Source organism: Cebidichthys violaceus, unplaced genomic scaffold (assembly GCF_023349555.1).
Source record: "Cebidichthys violaceus isolate CVI_PGR_0920_01 unplaced genomic scaffold, fCebVio1.0.p SCAF_17, whole genome shotgun sequence".
Taxonomy (NCBI): domain Eukaryota; kingdom Metazoa; phylum Chordata; class Actinopteri; order Perciformes; family Stichaeidae; genus Cebidichthys; species Cebidichthys violaceus.
Window position 1 is genome coordinate 9,800,814 of NW_027176340.1, and position 26,731 is coordinate 9,827,544.

The following is a 26,731-nucleotide window of genomic DNA, read 5'->3' on the forward strand; positions in this document are numbered from 1 at the left end:
ACAGCTTGTGTCTGAGGATGTCAGTGTGCCATTTGGGAATGTGTCCAACAGTTATGTTCATTTCTCAGTACAAAGCTGAGTGCCTCTGGGATTTCAGCTGATCTCTGACATCATTGTTTTGCCTTCAGAGCCCTTTCATGAAAAACAAATAGTAGTTTAACTGTCAATTTAGCATGCTAGCAGTCCACTAGCACAATAAGAATAGATTAGCCAGTTATGTGTGGCAGAGTTCCCGATTGGCTTGGAAATGACGTAATTTCTAACAGCAGCAGACGTTCTGTCAGAAAAATAGTCTGTTTATAGTTAAAAGCATGCATAAATATAAAAAATCCTTTTTAACAATATTTTAATAGCAGCACATACATCATTTTTATAATGACTTATAGGGTCAAGTATCATACTACTTCATCATTGCTGATCACTCACTGACACAAGGATCAGAGTTTATTATAATGTACTTATATAATCATTCTCTGGACAATCAGCGTTTTTTAAAACTTTTATGTAATGTAGTATTATAGGTCAAAGGATACTATATTAATTGGTCAGGGCTTCATTTGAGTTTTCAACACTTTTTTCTGAATTTAGCATCACCACAAAAGAAACCAGGCAGATATAATTTTCATCAGCTGCGCATTTAATGTATAACAACAGTACAAAGTGAATCTTTTCGCTTGCAAAATAGGAGTGTTTTTTATGTACAATATTTATACAATAATATATAGTTTAAAAAACATTACAGTTTAAATGTCTGACAGTTTATTGCACAACACATTTATAAATTATCATCAAACCACACATTGAAACGATGAGTTCTCTGTCATATTTCAACACTTAACAGGAAATGTATTTATTATTTATATCGTCTTTCTCTTCTAGCTTAGCATGAATAAAGGTCCTGTGGGAAGTACATTAACCCCACTGATACTGGAATGGTAAAAAGGAGCAGCGCTCCAGAGTGACACCGATAGACAGTCCTTGTGACTTAAACATGGAGCGATACAACAGCCTCAAGCACAGAAAGAAGCTCCTCTGTCAGCATTGCAATGGTCGACACACACAAAACAATCAAAACTAAAAACCCTGAATCAACGCGATGCCTCGGACTGAATTCTTCATTGTGATAATCATTTGAAAGTTTAGATATGGCACTCTATAAATACAGCAGCAGGGAGACAACAAGTAGTTGGGGAAAATGTACATTTGAAAAGCAAAATCAAAAACTTGTGAATTGTATGCTGCAAAGATGGAAACAGTCAGGATATAAAGCGGCGATTGCGACAAACAGCTGTTCATGAATTAACTTTACAAGGACCAAATGCTGATCCAAATGCATGTATCATTAATTATACATCCACTCTGTGGACAACATATTAGGAACACCTACTTTATTTTGAGAGCCAAATCAGACTTTCTTGCAGCGGCCACAGCTGAAATATCTCCAGGGGGTGAGAAATCCTCCCAGCCTGTTTCCTACGTTTCATTTCCAGGTTACGTTTGACAGTTGGGGGGGGGGGGGGGACATCGATAAGGCATCAAAGCCTTCATCTAACTTAATCTTCACAGGAGCAGCAGGTGTTCTTAATATCTCGTACACTCGCTGCATTTCAAGTATCACGCTAAATGTAAACAGTGACTGATGAGACGGGGAGGGCGGAGGAGCGGCGCTGTTGGCCAGGGTTTGGCTAATCTGGTCCACAATCAGACTTACAGCATCATTAATCAAGCTTTCTGCTACAGTTCAATTTGGTTTCCACTTATCTTTGAGTGGCTGAATTGGGAACTCTATAGATCATCACTGTACAAAATGTCCTATCTTAAATGGGATCTTTTCCGTACAATGACATGTCTTATTAATAGCCTCTACGGGAGCGTTTAACATGAATGAAACATGAGACATATTATATTTGGCACCAAAAAAACAGGAAAAATCCAGAAATATCTCTATGTATGTTTCAACTTTGAAGGTAATGCCTTTGCCGTGTTGCATTATTAAAGAGCTGGACCCTCACCTTGTTGACGCCAAATTCTGCGTATACTGTTCAATCCCTGGAGAGTTGTAATTTAGAAAATCTTCATTAAACAAAAAAATAACTTTGGACAGGGAAGCTTCAAGTGGGGGAATGGCAAGTACTGATGGCAGAGTCTTTCGTGTTCTCTTTTTTTAAGCCTTTAAAAGGCAATAGGAAAAGGCTTAACAAGACAAAGTCCCACGTCTCTGCTCCGAGTGGCGATGTCACTCCCAGCCCGTGATATGTAGTGCGAGTAAGCGTCCTTCATCTTTGACGTATAAAAAGTACTTTGAGTGTCGTCTCACCACATGTGCCGTCCCATTAAATTGGCTCCTGTCTGTGTCGAGCTCCTCCAGTGACTTTTCCCGTCGAGTCATTCTTTATTAAGGGCTGTTCTCCTCAGAGCTCCAGCCATGCCACACGTGGATGCACGCATTTAGTATAAGCAGCGACTACAAAGACAAACCGTCACCCGGCAGGGAAAAAAGAATTGGCTGCAAATCCTGCAACCCGTGATGGCCCAAATCCCCTTTGTGTGTCTCTCTCTACAGGAGCGTTTTAGAAGTTGGGTGTTTGCCTGTTGGAGTTTCTTCTGATAATAAATTGATGACGTTGGATTCAAAAGTCGTGCTTTGGGACGATCCGTGTGCTGTGGTTTGTGTATGTACATTAGAATGAGTGTGTCTATGCATGTGTGTGAATCTCTTTGTGTATGTATTGTTTGTTTATATAGTAGGTCCATTAGGTCTCTGTGTACAGCTGTGTGTGTGTGTGTGTGTGTGTGTGTGTGTGTGTGTGTGTGTGTGTGTGTGTGCGTACATACATATGTGTGTGTTCACGTGGATATCTGAGTGCCACGTGTGTTGTCGATGGGTTCATAACACATCTGTTATAGTACGTTACAGTGTGTGTGTGTGTGTGTGTGTGTGTGTGTGTGTGTGTGTGTGTGTGTGAGAGATGTTTGTTTATGTATATATGGAGTGTGTGTGTGTGTGTGTGTGTGTGTGTGTGTGTGTGTGTGTGTGTGTGTGTGTGTGTGTGTATGTGTGCCTCAGCTCTCTATAGACATGGCTGAGATGATCTGCTCCAATTTATACGCCAACTTCTGCTTCTGGGCCTGTTCATCCTGCTCCAGTGCCTCGATGATCTAAAACACACACACACACACACACACATAGGGACACACACAAGTGCACAAACTGTAAAACATGTGGCTTATCGTTGGTCAGCTATACGAATCATACAAATATTCACATACCCGAGTACAGATCTGCAACACCAAGCTTCTACTGGTATTTCTATTTTGATGATTAAGTATATTGTACGTTTTACTGCATTTGGTTAAAGGGGACACATCATGCAAATTTGTTCATGTTCAAGCTTGTATTTTGGCTTTCTACTGGAACATGTTAACATGCTTTTAATGTAAAATTGTTCTCATACTGTCTGTCTGAATAGACCTGTATTCATCCTGTCTGAAACGCTCTGTTTTAGCTTTTGTCTCTTTAAGACCCCCGCCTGATCAGTCCAGTCTGCTCTGTTTGGCTTGCGAGAAAAATATGGTGCCCCTTTGTAAATGTAGTTCTCAATCCGTGGGTGGAGATACTCTAATGGGGGGAGCGTTATTTCTAATGAGCCCATATGTTACATAGGTAGGGGAGACAAATATGAATGGCTTTTTTAGTCATGTATTCTGATCCAGGCCACCCAGACTGGGTTGTAGGAACTCCAGATACCCATATGTGTGTCCACTATAGAGTTGCATTTCTAATTTTATTTTAACTGGTATCTTGCTTTAATCGTCACTGATTTCCTTGATTAGAATTCAGTGCATATGTAAGAAGATTAGCATTATTACTAAAGCTTATCAGGGTAGGTTGTATATAATTAAAAATTAATTAAATAAATAAATATCTTTTGGCGTTTTGGATTCTTGGGGTCTTTAAATTGTCAGTCAGTCACCTCGTGACTTTCAGTTGTTTTTTTTACATCTTATAAGCCAAAACCATTCATTGCTTTGTTAAAAAATAAATCAACATATTAATCGACAATGGGCTAAATTAATGCTATTTATCTGTAAGTCTTTAAAGAGTAAGCGAAATGCTCCGCCGGTGATAATGCGATTGGTCAAGTGAGTGAGTGAGTGAGTGAGTGAGTGAGTACCTACATCCCCACCAGACAGCTTTTTGTGTTTAATTTCATTTTTGGTAAGATTGTATGAAATTTCTTGTAAAACAACTTTGAGCCAAAAGCACCTTTCTATTTCTCTGTGGATTCACCACTATGAGCAACACTTTTTACAGTACGCGTAATCATTTTATCTTTTGTTAATATACAAATAGCTGCTTTGATATATATATTTAAAAAAAAGCTAGCTTCAGATGGCTAACCACACCAGCAGGACCTCGACAGCACATTCTTTATGTTGCAGTGTGTTGACTGGGCCTCACCTCTTGGCTGTACTTGCTGACGTAAGCGTAGATCTCATGGAGGGCACTGAGCATGTTGAACTCACTGGAGTGAAGGCGGGCCTGTTCAGCCAGATAGGCATTCATATCCTGATCACTGATGGCAGGCAGGCGGTTGATGTCAGCGTAGTACCTAAGAGGAGACACACACACACACACACACACACACACACACACACACACACACACGCTGTCAGAGTCAAGGGCACAGTTATGCATACCAGAGCTTTCCTCGTCACCTGGATTCAGTGTGTTGTTGTAAAAAGTCAGAGCACATCCATTGTTAAAGGAGCCAGTAAACCAGAGGCGTTATGGCAGTAAAATAAGGAAGAGTGTCACTCATATGTTCAGTCTTTTAGTCACGTGAATTCAAACCACACCAGCACACAGTTTTTTATTTTTTATATAAACAAATGACTGTACTTGTGAAAACTTTCACTTGATTACACACTCGTTCTGTTACTTCCAACCCTGTTAGAGCTGCATGATTAATTGTGCCACAATTTACGTTCACAACTCTATGCAATCCCATTTTAAACACAAGGATTCTACCGTGAATGCATAGCAGGGAGGTCTGTTGCACCAAACCAAGCGCTCCTAATTTGTCCCCGCAGTAAGACAGGACGAGACTCGACTCAAAGACACGACTTCAGACTAATGACGACAAAACAAGTCTAAATTGAGAAAGACCTCTCTGGAGATAGTAAACTAGAGTAAATCAATTCATCCGTCACTACTGACAAACTCTGGTACATGAATGGCGGCCGATAATCTGACGTAGTTTCCGAACAGCAACACCACAAATAGTTATTCCCACAAGATACAATATGGTGGATCACACTATACAGAGTGCATCATCACACCAAACAGTTATGAGAGAGAAAATCATGATTCTCATTTTATCCATAATTGTGAAGCTCTTAATCTATATCCAATAATTGCAAGGCTCTTATAAAAAAACAACAACCCTTAAGCCAACATCAACAATAACCTTTAATATAACAAACCTAATCCTACGTAAACCTAATCTTATTTATAATAAAACAAATGTCAATTCTAACTTTCACCTAAAACATTGGGCCTGATTTGTAACCGACGCTGTGAAGAAGTGATGACAACCTAAGACACACACACACACACACACACACACACACACACACACACACACACACACACACACACACACACACACACATACACACCTTTCTACCCAGCTCTTGTAGTGCGGTATGTCCTTGGCGTAGAGTAGTTTGGTGGAGGGCGAGTCTTTGCCCAGACGGTGTTCAGAAGTTGAGCAAGAGTCCATGAAGGTCTGGGCCACCACAGACAGACAGGCGTCCGTGATGCTGCTTTTATGGATGTCAAACACAAACTGGGGATTCTTGATCACATTTACCCAGAAGCGCAGGGGCAGGCTGCAGATAATAATAAAAAAAGAGCAGAGAGAAAGTGAGACCGAAAGATTCACATGTTTTTAGACTTGTGTGAAAATAGCAGGATTTCTTCAGTAGACAAGGTGTTCCTTTTTTACTCCCGACCGATCCTGTAATGGCTTTTCAAACTGACTTTAGTTATGAGAACGAGATGAAGATGGAGTTTAGAAGACCATGTAATTAAGAGTTACTGATTGTGCAAGAGAATGATAATCAAAAAGTTCTTCAAAGAGCAGTAATGAGTAAAAGTTTGGTAGAAAGTGAGTTGTCTCTACAGATAACGAGTCAGGCTCTCTCCCCCCTCTGTCTCCCTCTCTCTCTCACCAGTTGCTCTTCCAGGTGTGACGAACGTCCATGTCATGGATGCCGTGCCTGTCGGCCTGCTCGTCCAGGAAGTCAAACATGTATTTGATTGCCAGAGGCAGGGCGGTGCCCCGACACACGGTGCTGAACAGGGTCTCAAATAGGTCGTCCACAAACTTCTGCAGTGTGCCCTGTGGAAAACAGTGCACAGAGTTGAGACTCGCGGCGCTTCTGCTTGTAGTGTTTACTCAAAATCCAAAGTGTTCAGCGTTCGACTACATTAAAACCGTAACTTAATAAAGCAAACATTGGCACTAGGAGTCCAAAATAGTTCTTCAATCTAACTGGACTCTGCACCATTCTGTGTCACTTATTATCTTTGAGGGATCAGTCACGTTGTCAAAAATGAACTTTTTACTACAACATGTGTGATATATTGGACCTTTGTCGCTAGTAGCCTCGTCAGGTAGATTTCCGACACCATCTTGCTGCCGCGCTCGCCCTCTTTCTGGTCCCCGTGATCGTGGTTCTTGACTAGGTGCCAAACTTTGACCCCGCTCTCCAAGTCAGGGGTCAGCATGGGCACGCGAGAGTGGGGACTGTCCGGGCTGGTGGGCGTGGAGCGGAAGGGAACGTCCACGCCTGGATGGTATAAAAAAGTATTTAGATGCAGTTTGTAAATGGAAACACTTCTCATCTGATAACCAGTTTGTCAGACAACGGAGGGAAAGTCACATTTGTCTCTCGAATCTGAATTTAAGGCGGACTGTTTCTTTGTAATCTGCAAGTGAGCAGGTTGAAAGTGTGTGTTCAGACTGTATAATCATTTGCTGACATTATTTCAGCAGTTGTCATAGTAATGATACAGACGTGCACTCATTCACTAAAGGCATGTTTTTATATCTCGGCTCTAGTCCTTACTTTCTGTCGCTCTGTCTTTTCTGCTCTTTTTGTCATCTTGTTTAATGCGTTGTACGTTTATTTAAAAGTCTTTAAATCACTTTAAATGTAATATGAAAGATCAGTGTGAGCTGTATTTGAAGAGATGTGGTTTGAATCACATTTTCGGTGAGTAGTTAACAGAATTCTGAAGCGATAAGACGTATGAATATTCTCTAAACTCAGATTGCATCTCTTTGTTTAATGTGCTGTTTCACAGTGTCTGCTGCATGTGCTTTGCAACAGACTGATGAGTGACAGCAACAGATGGTGCAACACTGCAGAGAGCTGGATGAATATTAAGTATTTGTGTTTCTTAAACAGTACTGACCGTATCTGCTGATACTGCGTGGGAAGCTGGCTGAGGAAGGAATATTGAAAGAGGACATCTGTTTGGGCACCAAGGCCACCACGCAGCGCTCAGACACCTAGAAGACAAAGGTAAGGCCTGTCTATTATTTTGTTACGTGTTGGTGGCTGTAATTATGGCAGGCATTCATAAAGTTGTTTGTGAATACAAATCAAGGACCAAAGATTAATTATGATTCAGATGTTTTTTTGAATGGTCTTTAAAGGGCAGTTGATTCACAAGACTTATAATAAACTGTTAAAGGACCGGACTTTAGTTCAAGTACAACATCCTGGTCGACAGTTGTAGACATCTTCCCTCATCATCCGCTGGGTAGGAATATAGATGGCAGCGCATTGATCACAACAGCTTCAACTTTTAAGAGCAAACCGATCCATATATACTTCTTATCGATGGACTTTCTCAAACTTCAAGGACTAAACATCAACCTTCAAACTTGAAATAAAACTGGAATCGAGTAAGAAGATTTCATAAATTAAAAAAAAAGAAGAAATCCTCCTCGCAGCGATATGATTCACTTGGGTGATGGTTAAATGCAGCCAAGGTTGAAGGAATTAAAATACAACGAATATTAAAGCTGAAAATGATTTATATATATTTGTTGTGTGTCAATCCCTCTCTAACGTAGATTGAATGCATCGTGAAACGCATGTGCTGACTGTTTTTAAGTCAGAATGGCTATGAAGAAGCCCAGTATGACAGTCGCTCCTCCATTTTTCTCCTTGCAGGAGTTCCAGGTAAACACTGCGTACCGTCGATGTGCTTGGCAGACGCGCCGAGGTCGTCTGCAGCGTGAACAAACGTCACGCCGCCGTTCCGCATGAGCTACAAACGTGGCTAATACAAATCCAGCTTAGCAACAGAACAAACATTTCCACACCTGGCCGAGGGATTTGGAATGAAAGAGCGAAATTGTTTATCTCCTCGACAGATAAGAGGGGAGTACATGCGTCCTTTGTCAAAAAACATCGCTTTTAGCACTGAAAATGCAGATTTCCTTTTGTCTTTTATTTCCCTCTTTTGTTAAAAAAAAAGTCTGCTGCACTGAAATATTCGGCTGTGTGTGAGTGGTACAGTCAGCCACGAAGCCGACAGTCGAAACAAACATTTGACTGACAAAGGAACAGGATGACTCATCCGAGGTTGGTGACCTGTGTAGTCGTATTTATGAGCTGGAGAAAGAAAGAAAAAAAAAAGATGTTGTAAAAGACACGGCGGTCCAAGTGCATGTTCGGTTGACTAAGCGTGCTTGTGACCCTGGGGGTTGAGACACTGTTGGCTGGGGTGAGGTGAGAGATGTGAATATGAATGAGATGTGAATATGAATGAGTAACGCTCTGTCCTTCAACGACAACATCCGCCGGTTGAAAAGTTCCAAGGTTTGTACGAGTGGCATAGCTCCGCAAGCTGAGTATTTAAGCTGCAACTATCTTAATCATTTATTCATCTTTTAAGTTACTTCTCAAACTGAGATGCTTCCCACTTTATAAATGTGAGACTCTTGTGAATGTCTTTGGATGGATTCTGGATTCCGTTGGTTTGACAACAGGAGCAAGTTGAGCCTTTCCCCTTTTGACTCTGGGAGATGGTGATGGGCATTTTTCACTCTTTTGTTGTGGTGAAAACACTTGATTTATTAATTAGAAGACATTTTCATTGATAATGAATGCAATTGCTAGATGCAGTTCCAGCATTGATATCATGAACAGACCTGGTAGTGCATGAGTGTGTTGAGTCTCTTCCAGTCGCTCTCTATCTTGGTGGTGATGTCCTCGTCCTGCAGGACCACACGAGCCGTCCTGCCCTGCCGCCACTCTGAAGGAAAAGGCAATCAGCAGTGAACGCGTGACATACTGTATGTCATTTCTGTAGGGAATGTTTGTATCCCAAAGTGCCTGACTGACAGTTACATATTGTCTAATGTCTGTCATTTGTCTTGCGCTGTCCTCTTTTGTGCTGCAGGTGAGGTCGCGTTATCCCTGTGCACTGAGTGAGCTTGTTCTTCAAAAAAAAAGTTAAATGACAACCCCCCCCCCCCACACACACACACACACACACACACACACACAGTCGAAGTGATTGCGATACCGCAAAACAAAACCCGAATGACAAAGCGTCTTCACAGAGATTTAAGCGACCCAAAGCAACAAGGAGAAACTGATCCTCTCCAAATCCCTAACATCCTTAACTACAAACCCAAATCGGTATCAGCCACTACCTACAAGGTATCTTATTTACTCCCTTTGAAGGTGTGTGTCAGCTGGATTTGTGCCCAGTCATTCAGTATGGGATGACACGTTGTGGGCGTAAGCTTAAGTGTAGGTGAGCTGTCAGTGAGGTTTACCGTCAGTGGCTCTGGTTAGGGCTGTAAACAGTTTTTGGGGAGGATGTTGTCTTCTAGAAACTGATTTTGAGCCCTGTGTTGATGTCATACGTCTAAGCTGTATTCCCCCCACCCCCTGTCATTATTCCAACATGTCATGTGCCATGGAGACAATTTCCAGTCTATATATAAGACAATTAGCATGATGGAAAGAGTTTTTCACAGTAGGATTGCACTCAAAGCGGCCTCACCGAGATCCATGTCTGCAGACCGTGGTCGCTGTGAGTAGGGCATGTTCTTGTACACGGCATCCAGGATCTTCTCCTTCACCTGGGTGATGGTGTCACAGTTGAGCACCTTGACAGGGATTTCTGGGCTGTTCTCATTGTCTGGGTTCACACAGCTCAGCGTCTGGGGATCCAGGATATAGAAAGAGAGAGGAGGAGAGGAGGGGGTGGGGGGTAAGAGAAAGAGGCAGAGAGAAAGGTGTTGCTTGCTCGGAAAGTCCTTTCATTACGTGCTTCTTCGCCAAACTGTCCTGGTGGAGAGGATCTGGGCCAGAAATGTAATTTCACACCTCCAGGATGTGGCTGTGCCGCTCCAGAAAGGGGCATTAAACAAGTAATGAGACACAGCCCTCTCAGACTCTCCGACACGGATATCAGAGAGGTGTCATCCTGTTGCTGGCTGGCTCTGCTTCTGAGCAAAAGCCTGAGGGGGAACTTGTTCTGACGGGCTGGTGGAGGAACCCAGCCGGCTTGATTTTAATGGAAAGGTAAAAATAAGAGGCTCGTTGTGTACACAGGTGGCGCTGCTGCATGACTCTTTACCGATTAGCATACACCAGTCAGAACTCTGTAGACTTAATCTTCTTGATTGTTTGTATCCATTAAAACATATGTCTTTATTATGTATCATTATTTCTACAGCAATTGGAGGAACCAGACTTGTCTTGTCAAAATTCATCAGGCCTAGAGAACCGTAAGCGTAACGTGTGTTAGAAATAAACTCCCAAATTGCTTGTATTGCAATGGGAAGCTGGTGAGGGATCAAATCCTTTTACACTGCTTCGCACAGGGTTCGAGATCTCGAGGCTAAAGTAGTATTTCAGCCACACAATGACCATTTGTGTATCAATTACTCATCTCATGTTACCTCGAACTGTTGAAGAAGACGCTGTTTTGTCTCCCACGCCTCCACGGTGAACGAAGAATCGAGAAAAGTCTTGACGAATTGAAGTAAACTGGAGGCCGCGTTTAATGCCAGCAAAACCGTATCAATACATCCGTTTACAAACTCTCACGTAACTTGTGAAGTCTCATTTATCCAGTCGTGTGCACACTACTTCCTACTACTTCTCATCTCATGCTTACGCAGGCGCACTACTCGTAATGTATTTTAAATAGTAAAAGCATACGACCAGATAAATCAGACCCGGATTAAACTGCACGAGTTGTGTGAGAGTTTGTAAACAGATGTTCGGATATAGTTTTGCTGTTGTTAATTGTGAGGACTGCAGAAACTTTGTCCATATCTCGTTAAGCTTGACGAGATGGACATCTGGCTATAAGCGCTATTGTTTTTCTTCACTGCCGTCATGTTATTTAAACTATCCAAATATTCAAAGCATTCATAAAAATCCCCGCCCGGGCACATGCCACATTGCTGTGGATCTGTCAAGCCTCTGCCAAGAGATGCGCAGAAATGGATACAAACTAAATTCTAGACTTTTTAAAAATTTGTTTTTTATTGATGTCTTTATGACTCACCAGCGTCTTGTACTCAATCTGCTGTCGGATGAGCTTGTCCTCGCTGAGGGAATAGCGCGCCTCTCCGGTGATTGAGTCTATGGGTCCCTTCTCCATTTGCTGTTTGATAGCACAGAACAGCATGAAGAGCGGCTCGCCAGCACACTCCTTTTGTTTTGGAAGGGGACGCCGGGGATTAGAGGGAAAGGTGGGAGAAAGGAAATAAGACATTGGAAAGAAGTGAAGGCAAGGGAAAGCGATCTATATTCATTAGCGCCGAGAACATGAGACTCAGCAACTAGAGCATGACACATCAAGCCTAATACAAACGGAGCTTTCTCTCCTTTTTCAATGCTTGAGGTATGTTTGACCCCACGTTTAACCATTAATCAATACCACACAGTTAAAATGACAGCTACCACAGCAGCCAATGTCAAAATCGATGCCAACAATTTTAAGGAGCATTGTCACAGTGCATCACATTGACACCTGTGGCGATTAAGGCGCGAGAGAAATTAAAAACATTTTTACCTTGAGAAATTTGTGTAGCAAGAAGGCAAACCAATTTGTCAGCATCTTCTCCGCCACCGACTCTGTTCTGCAAGACAAGAAGAAAGCGCGCTCATTTGTTAGCGAGAGACATCCCACGGAGAGCCGGAGTGCTCTGATTATTCTTTCATAATTCAAGACGAAGAAGAGCCCGACACTGTTGCGACCACAAAAACATGACACAGATGGTTTACGGTAGAAATGCCATCCTCACTCAGCCGCTCGGCCTCAAAGGACACACACTCTGATATACTGTAAAGTAAAGTGCTGCTGACGCAGAACATATTTGGGTCATGACATAATTGTGCAGATGCAACTTGGATTGTCCACTTCAAGTCCTTTCACTCTGTTTCTTCCTCGCTGTGTCTGCACTCAGTCCAGACAGGAGCGATTTCATGATTCACTGCCGTAAGTCCTTTAAATCATGGAGCAGGACCCTTAAAATGGCGTATAAGATATTTCTAATCTGAATCTGATCCAAAGCCTGCCGTTTTATTGTCACCATTGTATCTCCCCCTCTAACCTGCTGTCTCTCTGTCACTCCTTTTTTCGAGTCCTTACCTGCATTTCAACCCTAACCTGTATTGACTGGACTGTTGACGGCATCCCATTAAATTGCAGAGTGCTCCCACAAGAACAGCGCATTGTGGGCTAACAAGCTCTTGTTGTACCAGCTCCCATGCAAACTCATCCTTATATTTAATGAGTGTGCTTCAGATTGAGAGAGCACTCTTTTTCAAAAAAGGAACAAAAAAAAACCTCATGAAACATTCAGTAGGCCAGTCTCTGCGCTGGGAAAACAATCGGCAGATAACCAGAGGTGGAGGAAGGAGGGAGAGGTGAGAGAAGGGAGGACTGGAGAGGTGACGGGGTGGGGGGGGGGGGGGGGAGCTACAGCTGAATGTTTCATGAGTGGCACACAGAAGATAAGTCAGACTGACAAGGACTCTGTTGCCGCTGCACTCGCTCTTCCCCATTAGGTTCTCTTCCTCTGCTGGTCCCGCCCACTCTCTATCCCGTTCACCTCTCCTGTCTTTCACCTGTCTGCTCAGCCACCCTGTTTCTCAGACTCGGAGCGGCTGTTTCACGCCGCTGCACAAAACAAAGCTGAACAAAGGTGGGCTCTCCATCCCTGGCCTAGTTACTCATCCGTCTCCAGTGCTGTAACTGGGCTGGAAAGAACAATGCACAAAGGAGTTATCTTTGCCAAAAAGATAAGCAGCGCTGATCAGAACTGGACGGGTCTGCGACAGAAAAGGCCTGTAGTTTAAATCCTCTGACCACAGCGGGAAATGTGGACAGAATAGAGAACGTGAGGATGAATTTGGGTTCCTGGAATTCACCATGAACCTTTCTACATGACTTGCCAAACTTCTTACCAATAGTGTGCTTTAACCTTCAAGTGAGTGTATTTAAAAGGTGCAACATGTAAGATAAGGCCAGAATTTTTGTTCAAATGTTAAAAAAGAAAATAGTATTATCGTAAAACAATGTGAAGTAACTGTTTTGACGTCATGCCAAATACGTCAATGTATTGTGCTGCAGAGGTATCTACTGCCAGCCAGCCTCGTCTTGTAATTCCACTTGTTCGTCGAGAGGCGATGGTGAGTCACTGTGGCATCCGGTCTGCCCTCAGTCCAGAGGACGAAGGAGTAGAGCTGCCCCGAGAGGTTGTCAAAAATTCATCTACGGTCCGTGTGCGTCTTGATGGATTGTTAATTGGATTAAATCCAGATACATGAGACGACTCGCACCCTTGCCTCTTCCTCACTGCCACCAGGGAGTAGAGCGTGCAGCAGCATAGCTATCCCCAGTCAGCAACTGGCTTGAATTCAGCCAGTGTAAACCCCAAACCAGAGGTCTGATCCCTCTGCCAGCCCGCTGGGACTCTTCACACTGGAGTTTGTGTTGGCTTATTTCCAGCTGCTACAGCCGCTGTCCATGTCCGAGTGCCGGCCGCTCTCCTCCCGGGATGAAACGACCTTCTGGCCGCGGTGAGGTGAGATGAAGATGAGGGTCGTTTTCTCGTTACCGCCACTTTGGATCAAATCCAATTAACAAACGATAAAAAGCGTAACGGACCGTACAGCCACCGGTATACAGATGGCTAACGTTAACTATAGCCCGACGCCACGCGTGGAGATAATAAGATAGCAGTGTTATGATGACTGTCTCTCAGAGATTCAAGTTGAATGTTGAGTATCCTTGCTAGGAGGTTAGTTAGTAGTTGGCCTTGTTAAATAACTGATGACAAATTCAGTAAATTTGGGTTATGGACCCAGTAGTAGAAGTAAAAAGCTGACCTCTATTTATTTGGAGCAGGTGGCTACATTGTACCTTTTAAAAACAGTGATATCTCCATTTTCTCAGCAACTGTAACTATGATGCCAAAACCTGAGCGTCCTGAGTGACTTAATATAACACAAAGACATTTTCTTCCAAAATTTACCGTATAAACAGTTTTTTTGTTATGCAACTTCAAGCAACAGCGTAATACTCCAACCGGTTTACCTGCGGAGGAGTAGCTTGGGGTGGTTCTTGCTCTCCAGGTTACGTTCTATAAGATCAGAGAGCAGGTGTTTGAGGATGTCCGTGGCGTACTCCAGCCGCCCCTGTAGAGCGGTCATGATGAGCGAGGCGACGTAGCCGCGGTCACGCATGGAGAAGGAGCGCTGCAGCTCCAGTGTGCGGATGAATGTCAGCAGGAAAACCTTGTTATTCACCAGCTGAGCAAACTGCTTCAATGCTTTCTCCACATTCGCCTGTCCGCTCCCCGGCACCTACACGCATCATGCATTTTTGCACAAACACACACACACACACACACACACACACACACACACACACACACACACACACACACACACACACACACACACACACACACATGCACATGCTCATTAGATAATGCCCACTCAAGGATGAGAAAAGTCATGACATAGATGGAGGAACATGAAGACAGAGTGAGCTGTACACAGATATTCTCATAAACCATCTCAAGGCAAGAAAAACACAACCACTGGTGTGGCACATCCGTCTCCACTTTTGATTCATATGTTCTAAATTCATCAAGAAAAAGAATACTATAACAAACTATGCTAGGATTTTTCCACAACAAGTAAAGGGCCTGTTATTTTGATGAAAAAGTCAGAATGTTTAAACTGCAATCAGAGAGGCTCTTCAGAAGATAGATCTTTTGAAATCATTGTGACCATAATAAGAGCTTGATTACACCAACTATGATAACAAAACCGACATAATTATGACCTGAAGTACCTGAGAAATAATGAAAAGGCAAATGGATCATCTTCAGAGTTTCTTCAAACTGAGTTGGAGAGTGCTTCATAATTAAACCCTTGAGGGCAAGACGATTATAAGAACAATCTCGGCTGTCGGAGAACATTTTTAAAACCCGGTTCTTTTGATAATAAGGACCACAATCAGAACAAAAGTAAGGCTACCCAAGACTGGTACAAAGAAGCCAATGACCACTTAAGCGCAAATGTGAGAATAATGCTTAGGGAATTTCTTGATTTCAAATTTATTTGCATGACCATTGTACTACATAGTGAATCACTTTGTACTATCCTGGAGTTTCTGATGACGAAAACAATCCTTGTAACATCAGATGTAGATCAATAATTAGTTTTGAATGCAAAACGCTAGGAGTCCGAGACCAAGAAAAGTTTGCCTCAAAATAGAACTCCAAATAAGATCTGCCTACACGCTCATCCAGCTGGTGTGGACACCATTAAACAAACAGACCTCAAACCACAGTGAGTAGACTGACATTTGCTCACTCTGCTCTGTTTCGACAGCAGTTTGACAGCTCTTGCCAACGAGCCAAAATCAATCTAGTTTGGAGTATACTAGAGCCTTAAGGTCAAGGTGTCGGAGAAATGGCAGAAACTGTACTGAAGTACTGCAGCCCTGCTTCAGAGGTGTCTTACCTCCAGCTCTCTGAGCACAGGGTGATCATCGATGCCGGGGAAGAGAACCCTCATGGCGTAAGTGCGATAATCCAGGTAGGGGATGCCAGCTCGGTCCAGATCACTCGTTAACTCGTTGATGTCCGTCTGCAGCTCTGCAAAGGCTGCATGCGACGCAAAGGTGTGCGTTAAACGTTTTGCAGTGTCAATCTTTAGTAAACCTAAGAAAGTATTTTTCCTTTCTCAACTGTTTCTGAAATGGTTGAAAACACTAAAATCATGACAAATAGTTGTGATATGTTTGGGAAAGCATTGCAGTTCATATAAAGAATGTCACAGAAATTTAAAAGCAGTATTTTGAGGACATTTTTAGTTGTCTCTGTAGTAACTGTACAGTTCAAAATGTAGCTTACTGTATATATTTCATTTTGGGTTTATGCGTTTTTGTTATGGCAGCTAGATAATGACAATTCAATAATTCCCAAGCCAATAAACATGTAAATAAGTTAATAAAACTTTGCTATAATGCAACTACCAATTACACGTTCATTTGGGTAGCGTGACTTTCACTCAGATTAGCCTCCCTCACCTTCCTTGCACTCAAGAGCCACTCGGGACTCCAGGTTGTCCATCTGCATCTGCAGGCGCTTCAGAGTGAGATCGTTCTCATGGGACTTCCGTCTGTAGGCCAGCAGGACTATGACGACGATGATGAGGAGCAGCCCTCCTCCAGCTGTGATGCTGAAGATGGCAGGAAGGGTGAGCAGGCTGTCGGACCGGATGTGAACTTCTCCTGGAGAGATGTGGAGTCCTCCAACTTGGACCTGAATTATAATAATAATAATAATAATACAGGCACAATATTTCAAAACAGTCTTGAAAATGCTCAAAAAAACAAAGCAAATCATGAATAAAATGGCTGTCCTGGATTCAACATATTGTTGCTGAAGTATTCAATTGGCAAACACAATAGAGATATGGACCATTTTCCTGAACAATCGCCTTTGAAGAAAACCGTTTTTTAAAAGTTCCAAGCACACCAGCTTTCTTTTTCACAGCTCTTTGCCTCATTGTTTGTAAGTGTGCCTGTCAATAATTCTGTAGCGCAATGTGCTGTAATTGGGAACCCACCAGACCATGAGTGACAGACAATGACAGAAAGCCAGGGAGTAACTGAAAGCCTGTCGGTGACCCACAAACACACAGTGACGCACAGACAAGCACTGACCTACACACAGTGACCCGAATCCATGCAGACACACAGTCAGATGGACAGAAAACACTTTTAGACTGACCAGGACTTTGTGCTGCCCGGTGAGGTTTGGGGGCTCACAGAGTAGCTGAGTGTCGGACACGGTGAGAGAACAGGGCGTCTCTCCGATCAGCACTGTGTAATTCAGCCGGGCTCCACCAGATGCGGACGGCACAAGGTTACGTCCCTGCAACACAGTTACAGAAGCAATATAGAAAACATCAGAACATGAAAATATCTCATCCCAACAAACTGGTCTGGTCTAAGGCATCAGATGAGAATGTTGTTTTCAATTTACATCTACTGTACAGTAACCATAAGTAGTGTACAGTAGTACAGTACATATAACCCATTGGATTTTCTCTGTTGTTTCTACAAAGTTTCTGTTTTGTAGCATAATTTCTTGCCGATTTTGTGTATTTCATCTTAAACTCCATTGATTATTACCATGCAATATAGAGGCATTAGTATAATTACTGTAATCAACCCTCTTGGAGAGGACCGCCAGACAGTTTTTCAGTTCAGCAAAATAATTTCACCAAACAGAGGCAGATGCAAAGCAGTCTGCTATGCTGTTCCTCCACGGCAAACAGAGGTAAAGGTGTGTACATGGTGTAAAAGTGAAAGGCAGATGGAAAGATCCATTCTAGAGATGGGAAGCAAAAAAAGGAGGGAAATCATGGGAAATGCAGTTTTTTTCAGTCCACTATTGTTTTGTTTGTTTACAGCGTGTGTAGAAAGCATATAAATAAATGTCATGAATTTATGTTTAGAAATATTATGTGTTGCAGTTTATGTGATCAGATTTATTCAGGGCCGAAGGTACAGCAGTGAGGGGGGGGTATAGATGTCATTTGGTGTTTTCACACTTGGTGCCTTTCAGCCCTCCAAAAGCATTTTATGCACATTGTGGTTCGCTTTGCCCCCCAAAAGCTATTACACCGGGACGCTCGAAAAAAAACAAATTGGCGGAACTATGGCCGCTCGTACAGCTAGCATAACAAGTGGACGAGGAGTAGTTTGGTGAGAGGAAGACGCGACTGCACTTCTCCACCAGGGACGTGCGGTCAGGGGAGGCAGGTGAGGCAGAGTCATCATGAAAAGTAGAAAACAAATAATGATAAAATAAAATAAATATTCACTGATCTGTGGTATAAATCTATTTTCTATTTCTGTATGATTCCAATCATTTCAAGCATTTTTATAATCAAAATCGCTGAATTTGCGCATGTCCCGCATGCGCATGTGAGAGGAGACACGTGATGTGAGGCAGCAACGAGCTGTGCCTCATCTCAGATTGTGAATCCCTCACTAACTGGGTTGAGCGCGTGCCTTTTGCTTTCTCATTGTTTGTCACTTCTGTAATATTTGTAGACACTTTATGTCCTTTCTTTACATAGAATAGGTAATGTATTTCACGTCTGTGTAGAACATATTTAGTGTTGCTGATCTGACATTAAACCACAGTAAAAAAGCACAGAGGGGAGGCAAACAGTGCATGTGTTCTGTTCGGCACTTTAAATTGCCTTGTTGAAATGAGCTGTACAAATAAACTTGCTTTGCCTTACATCTGTCTCAATGAAGTGGGTGTGCGATAGCCCACGGGGCGGGTTTATGCCGTTGCTCTTCACTTCTCTTCTTCTTCTTATATTTTGCTTAGCAAAAATGGAAGATTCTATATCTAAGCTTAAGAATTTCTCAAAAGGGAAATATGACCAACTCAACAGTAATTCAACGTCGGACAGGTAAAGTAACCTTTTATGTGTTTGTTGTTCTCTTTATACATCCGTGGTTGTTACACAGATTATAGCGGGTGGCGCTCCACTTCTAAAACGCTCGCGGCACACACGCTCCCGGTGGAATCAAATATTTACCTTACCTATGTGTGGTAAGGTTTTCCTCAAATGTTCCATTAAGCTAGGGGCTTCATCAGGATCGCACTGCAGTGCCGCGTCAAAGGGAAAAAATATTACATCAAAAGTACTTTACCACACGGGATAAAATGTGCCCGTGCCAACCCTAAAAAGGTCATTAAAGGGGGAAGCGTTGAGTAGGAGAGCGATGACGGTAGATAAGGTGTGAACAGAAACAGGACTGAGGCCCTTATCAGAGCTGAAGTGGAGAGAGTCCACCTTAAAAATGAACTGACAATGCGAACACAAAAAGACTGAGTCACTTTAATGTTGGTCTACTTTTTGTTGTTTTGAGTTTGGTTTGTTTAAAAAGGACTATATGTGAAAACATGTCACTGTCAGTGCCAGATAGTTATTGACTTGATAATTTCCTCTCTGTCCATTGCAGGGAAATCAAAAAAAGATAAAGAAACCATCGTCTGACGTACTTTGAGTATGATTGGAGCTCCGGGTTTCTGCTCCAGAACACCGGATAGACTGAGGGGTTCCAGGTAAGGGTTGGGGTAGTAGACGAAGCTGGTGTTGTTGTAAGTGAGCAGAGCTTGAACGTTGTTGAAGACGAAGCCGAACTCGTCCGCGTGTTTGATCGTCTCCTGGTCAGCGGTGTACTCGGCCTTCAGAGACGGGGCGAAGCAGCTGATGGTGGTGGTGTTGAGCACTTTGCACACCTGGAGAGGAATCGATACGGTCAACGTCACACATGCCACAGCACATACATTTACCCATGACCAGACTGTGTGCGACGTAGCACAGTATGACAGATGTCTATTAATAGCAAAGATCCTAAGTTTAGAACATTTCAAACCCTCTTGTCATTGTTCATTTCACTTCATGTGAATAGTTTTATAATAAGGCAATATTGTACTTTTTGTAAATCTAGAAACCACATTTGCTTAATAGATCTGAACAGATGCCTCGTTTCATGCCCATCTGCGGTGGAATTATTGTTGTCAGTCATTTCTTAACATCCAGATGTTTTGGAGCCTTTTAATCATATTCAACTTGTGAATTCACATAAATATACTGACGACCTCTGTGGTGTTAACCTACATAACCTTCAATATCTGTTGCAGTATTGCCTGTATATTTACCTCCTATCCATATGTTCTATATCGGCTCTCGTGTTTTTGACCTTCTGTCTGTAAATCCATGACATCTGCTTTGCCACAACAATAGAGTGCTGCAGGGACGACGTATTTTTGTAGTACAAGCCCCGGAAGTTGTTGTTCCCTCTACAGAAAGCCAATAGGATTTTTTGGTTTTCCCAATTTGGATTATTGGACAAATTAAAGTCCGTGGCAGACACAGGTTTACGATTTTTGAAGCAAGAAAGCAATCGGCCGTGATGACGTTATGTTGTCTCATTTCATAGCTTCAACATGCACATGAGGGGTATTTACTTAAGTATTTTAGGTCATGGAACAAAACGGTAAAATCACTAAAGCTTGTGTTAACCAGAGACCTTATTTCAGGCATCAAACCAAAAAAACATTTAAAAAACCCATTAACTTCAAGACGAGGGAACCGAAAGTGCAAAAATGCTGACTCATTTCTGGGTTTTAGGACTCATTCCTGCAGCAGTCTACAGTGCCGACACTAAAGGCATCCCAGAGACCTTGGTCAAATGTTTTTATCTACCAGAAACTGTATTCCATACAAAGCCAATCACTCGCAACCTTGATATCAAATTCCTAAAACAGGTCTTTTCAATACTGTTGTTAGTTATTGGTGCTCTCTGGAATTGGCATGAGCTTTATGTTTCCCCAAGCAATTCTTGAAAAACTTCCTCTAAATAAAGCAGATACGTTGAATTCCCCCAGCCTCAGGCCGGTTTTTAAGCTTCAGTTTGTATCTAAGGTTTCACAGAAAGTTTGTTTCAAGTCAATTAATCGCTTTTGTGATTAAAAATATTTTTTAACCAACTCCAGTGATGTTTTCGAGATATGTGCGATTAAAGCGACTGCCCTCATTAAATTTGCCAATGACCCTCTTTTAGCAGCTGAAGCGGGTCAAAGTTCAGCTTTAATCCCTTCAGATCTCAGTGCTGCCAGTGACACTGTAAAACATGCAGCTTTAATTGACTGGCTCAAATTCTGGGCTGGCATCATTATGCACCATTTAATTAGCTCAGGGCTAACTGCTCACACACAACATTGTCATGAGCACTTTCAGTGGCCTCGTCATGGGTTTTCTTTCACATGCTTCCACCTGAGCTTTATTATCTTTAGATATAGTGTTTATTTCCACAGCTTTGGCAACAATATAGGTCTTGTCAATTTTCCAGGGCAGTTTAACTGAAGCTGACTTAAATATATAAGCATATTTATTGGTCTAGACAAAGCCATTATCGCCATGTCTCTTATCTTTATTTCGCCATCAATAAACTGTCTTTAAAATGTCTACCTTACGCTGCTAGAAGCAAACACGCGCATCGTTCCATTTCTGGCATCCCTTCAGCGGTTACTTATTTAGAATGGATTTTTAAGAATATATGGATCTATTTCAAGGTCGAGCCAAAAGTTCCGCCCAGAAGTTTCGACCCCACTTCAGCCGGTGTGCAGTCTCAAATCCTCAGACAATTCCCTGACTGGTCCAGAGTTGAAAAATAAAGGGCTAAAGGTGACTGGACTGATGCCACCGGGGCCCCGACACTCTGGAACAATCAATCACTTTGAAGCTAAATGCCTGACGAGCTCAGACGAGCAGAATCGGCACCATAAATCACCTCCCAAAACTGAGTTGTGTCACTTTTTTCAAAATCTCAATTTTGAGTGAACTCCTCTTTATGCCACCTCTGTCTAACCCCTTTGTCTATGTATGGCTTCATTTTGACATTCACAGTAACGCTGACATTTTACAAACTACGGCCTATTAGATTGTACCGCAGAATTTCCAGGGACAATTCGCTCTCCATCCTGCAGTCTGTTTGGTACAGAGACCGGTTGTTTTTCCGACTCTGACTCACACTTTAGTAGTGCAGTTGGTAGATAATATTTCATACTCGAAACTAAACCAGCTCTAAACATTCTGTCCCCCTAAGATGTGTAAAACTAAAGAGGTTTGTGACTAAAGCTGTATAAATGCTTTACAAAGATGTCACCACAGGTCAGTGTGTAAAAACAAAACCCCGGGCCCTAAATCTACCTGTTTACGACTGTAGCAAACTGTCAATAAAGAACAACTTCACTGTGACATTTCCATCAGCTTGAGTAAGCAACGCCAATAAAAGTTGAGTGCAGTGTATTAGCAGTTGTCACACTCACATTGACAGATTCATGGCCGGCGTATTTGACTCTGACGCGCGGCTCCTGAACCACATCCAGGTTGGTTCCGGTCACCGTCAGTGTGGTGTGTCCGCTGTTTTGCAGGGAAGGAGAACGTTTTTCCATTAGTACCGAGAACTATTGGTTAAAAAAACACATACACATGCACATACAAGCGCTCCACCTCAGCTGCAGGTAGCCTGCATATGAATGCGAACTGCGATTCTCAATGATTTAATTGGTGTGACCACCGCAGAGGGAGCAGTCTTTGCAAACCCCACGTTTTTTTTCCAGAGCAACTGCATTAATGCAGGTTTGAGGAGGTATAGTTGGCGCGGCAGCTCGCTCTTTGTTATTGGGCAGGAGAGCCAGATCAAACGGCAAACCAGCTGGCTGCTATTTTATATTCATCCATGACTGTGGGGCTGGCATGGCATGAATGCGGGTGCTGCTTGTTTACATATCTGCTCTAGATGTGATTAAAATAAACAACGCTCTCTCATCTCTGTGTAACCTGTGCTGCAGTGTGAGCTCAGAAACCCAAAGTATGGAAAAGCTGGAAAGAAGCAGAGACAAAGAGGTGTGGGGGGGGGGAGAGAAATACAAGAGCAAAGTGATGAAAAAATGGCGTAAAAGAAAAACTGGCCAGCCTTGTCAGCCTGACGGAGTGCCAATCCTTCTCTTCTCACACTTCAAAGGGTACCTAAGCTTGTAGGGCCACATAGTGGGACAGCACATTCATGACGAGGGCTCTTGATTGCAGCTCCACAAAGCTCCTCCTGTCACTATAGGCTGAGGGCCAGGGTGTCTCTCTGAAGTCTAATCTGCAGGGACGTAGCGCCGGGTAATCCCACCCGCAACCAAATTAAGCGCCGTCATTTATTTAGTTGGAATACAGGTGACGCACCTTTTTTTTTCAGCTGCGACAGAAATGTTTGTGCAGAGAATTCACTCACTCTGATATATTGGCAGCCTCACACTCATTCGCATTAATATTTCAGTGAAATGTGGCATAACTAAAAGATTGTCGTTTGTTTAGATTAGTCAACCTTGCCAACCAACAGCCTTGATAGAACTGACAACCACAACACCTCAGTTCTTTGCATCACTCTCTCTGTAAACTCACAGATTGCCTGGCGCTGCTATAATCTAGAACTGGGCAGGCCACCACATGAAGGTGGTTGTATTTATAACATTTGATTTCTAGTTGATAAACTACTATATGATACTACTATACTACAATATAATAGATATAATGTCAGAAAAGAAGATAAGATAAACAGATAGTGTCCTTGGCTTTGCGTTGATCAGCTAACATTTACTTTCCTCTTATGTGCGTCACCCTTCGTTATACTTCCTAGAGATAGATTTGCAACTTGTGCTCACTGGCTGGGCTGGGATTTGATGACAGCATGACCGTAACAATTAGAAATACAGTTAAAAAAAACAGCAAACAATTGCAATGTGGATTCAATGTGCATTCGCTATAATTCATCATGCAATGTGAAGAGCAGCTCAAGCTCCCGTTAACTCCCACTTCCAGTCTCACCAAGGGGCCGGGCTCATCAAATATGCAACATGCAATCTGCAATTTAGCCAAACAAGATCACTTCCTCTCGCATTATTTAGTGCACCTTTCTCTAATCAAAAGTAACACCATACTTGCGACTCATAAGCATGTGAGAGCTGACAAAGTTATCCACACGCCATAAAGTTTGCGTGCCTGTGGACTGTGTGAGGTAACACAATCACAATAAATGAAAAAAACACTGGGAGGAGTTACAAACTCCATACAGGAATCCATGAATGAACCTTTATCCTCCTCCCAAAGTACCATGCAGCGCACACATGTGTCTGTTATCTGTGTGTGTGCGTTACCTGGTGATGCTCCACAGGGGTTCAATGCGCTGGACCGTGGGGTCTTCTATGTACTCAAAGGCCAGACTACCCGGAACTTGGGCCCGGTCGACGCTCAAACTGACCTGCACCGGTCCGGCTCTCGTCACGGACGGCGCAGAGAAGCACACGATCTCCGACACGGTCCGCCTGGTGGGGACACGGGGAAGAGCGATTTACTCATGCCTTTCTTACTGTGACTCTGCCCCCTCGCTACTGCGGTGGCAGATCCCTGACTTCACGCAGTTACAGTATGAGCCCTGCACATTACCACTAGAGGAAAGAATCCATTATAGTCTGTCCCGTCTCTTACTCGTTACAGACACATTAGGGATGGAACACTGTAATTAGAAGGTGCTCTAGTTAATGGCTTCCTCGACTCACCCTCCCGACTCCTACCATGTGAGGCATTTTGAACTTTTAAATAGATTGCTATAAATACACAGAGAACAAAACCCACCGCTGTGGGTTTCATCACCTCCTCACAAATCATTAAGAGTTTTCATGCAACACACGAACACTTAATTGTATCCAAAGTGTGCTTCTTTAAATAGAGTGGTCTCTCACTGTGTTTCGTGGAGATTAGAGAAGGCTTAGTCTTTGATATTGTGTGGAGGAAGTCTCACTTCTGTGAATCTGGAGTCTAAAGGAATGTAAGACGTAGTGTAACATCGGGAAGTCGTGTTCTCATCACCCACCTGTACAGCTCACAGGTCTGATTCCCAAAGTACACGTTAACAGTGCTGCCGGCGCCCAGGTTCTCCCCGACAATGGTGACCTTGGTGCCCCCAGATTCGGGCCCTCTACCTGGGGTCAGCGCCAGCATCGAAGGGGTCTGTGGAAAACCAAAATTCATTAATGATTCACTCAACATAGATCAAACACAGATTACAGTGCTTCTTATTAATCGTCCACCGGCCTCGGCTAATTAACCTCTGTGAAACTCAAAAGTTAACATCAAAAGTCTTTAAAAACAAAAAAGGTAGACAAATGAGCTTCTTTGGAAAAGAAATGGTTTAATGAAAAATGACCCATATCAAAAAAGAATAAGAAAAAATGCAGAGTGTCTTAAAAAGCAAAGAAAAATTGTTCTTGGCTTGAGTGCAATAAACACTTTTCTGTCAGCACAAAATGAAAATAACCATTTGAAACAACTTCATAACGATGATGAGCTCTCTTATGCACTGTCTCCTGATGTTGTGATGATGTACTAAAATGTCATTCCATCTTCCTCTCCAGTTAATGATTGCAGAGACTTTGATAGATGACAGTTGTTTTTGGGGGGGTTTGGGGGGGGGGGGCTTACACCTGTAATGTTTATCCTAATTCATTGCTTCAGAACAAATGGACAAAGTGAATGTGTTTGAGTGCCAGAATCACCACAAAGGAGTAGAGCTGGGAGGACTGCGCTCGTAGTTCTGGTCTGCATTCGCCAACACACAGCTTGACGGGACCTGGAGCATTTCTTTTAGGAGCCACAGCCATCTCGCACACAATCCTGTCGAGACAAAAGACACAAAGACACAAATGTTGGTGGGGGGAAAAAAACATCATTTTGATGACTACCAACATTTTGATGACTACTAGATGACTATAACAAAGTAAAAGGATAACGTAGAATTTTCACAGCGGTTGAAATGTTTTTTGGGACGGATGGAGCCTTGTAGACCAGCTGCTATAATCAAACAACAAAGGGATCTGTATCTGTCATTATGGATCATCAATTAGTATCAGTGGCAAAAAAAAAACGTGATCAGGGATCTCTAAAAGTTCTATTTACTCCCTTTTTATTCTTTTGTGCTGATCCGATCCGTGACTCTGATCTGTGATCCTATCCCAACCGAGAGTTTTATGATCCATTGCATCACTACATCCAAGTAATAACAAAAGCCAGGCAAACACACACACACACACACGCGGCAGAATCACTGCACTGTATCACATTTGTTACGTATTGCACAGGGGGAAGGTGGCCTCTGCTGGCCGGTGTGATTGAGGCAGACTTTCATAGAAGTTGTGGGTCAATACAGAGGGTCATCTTTCTTCCTAATGGGAAACCTATAACAGCAATATCACTCAAATGATAAACTACACCCCTCCCCATCTTCAGCACGATTGCCACCCACCATTACCTCCGGTTGCCATGACAATGTAGGGGTTTCTTCAATAAATCAGTATTGCCTGTCAGGTCAATAAGATAAAGTGTGCCATGAATAAGTCATTATAGCAACTGACCCCATGCTGAAATTAATGGTCGTAACAGTTGTAATGCCATGTTTTAAAGCGCTGTGTGCCGTGTGAATGGCCCTGCTACAATAAGACCTATGAATCGT

At 42.8% G+C, this 26,731-nt stretch overlaps 1 protein-coding gene across 1 annotated transcript in view; it reads right to left on the minus strand.

The window, feature by feature from the left end:
• Nucleotides 1-630: 630 nt before the first annotated feature.
• The window catches only part of LOC137873990 (plexin-A2-like), a 76,018-nt gene continuing 49,917 nt past the window's right edge, over nt 631-26,731 (minus strand). Inside the window, exons 14-32 of the mRNA XM_068712538.1 lie at nt 25,779-25,896; nt 25,097-25,233; nt 24,381-24,548; nt 22,503-22,596; nt 19,668-19,907; nt 17,370-17,513; nt 16,664-16,898; nt 16,096-16,238; nt 14,657-14,925; nt 12,128-12,194; nt 11,618-11,764; nt 10,100-10,259; nt 9,237-9,340; nt 7,487-7,583; nt 6,659-6,858; nt 6,238-6,407; nt 5,683-5,895; nt 4,463-4,613; nt 631-3,159 (exon numbers count right to left, since the gene is read on the minus strand). Of these exons, the coding sequence (XP_068568639.1) occupies nt 3,064-3,159; nt 4,463-4,613; nt 5,683-5,895; nt 6,238-6,407; nt 6,659-6,858; nt 7,487-7,583; nt 9,237-9,340; nt 10,100-10,259; nt 11,618-11,764; nt 12,128-12,194; nt 14,657-14,925; nt 16,096-16,238; nt 16,664-16,898; nt 17,370-17,513; nt 19,668-19,907; nt 22,503-22,596; nt 24,381-24,548; nt 25,097-25,233; nt 25,779-25,896 (2,953 nt within the window). The 3' untranslated portion in view covers nt 631-3,063. The remainder of the gene's footprint in view (nt 3,160-4,462; nt 4,614-5,682; nt 5,896-6,237; nt 6,408-6,658; nt 6,859-7,486; nt 7,584-9,236; nt 9,341-10,099; nt 10,260-11,617; nt 11,765-12,127; nt 12,195-14,656; nt 14,926-16,095; nt 16,239-16,663; nt 16,899-17,369; nt 17,514-19,667; nt 19,908-22,502; nt 22,597-24,380; nt 24,549-25,096; nt 25,234-25,778; nt 25,897-26,731) is intronic.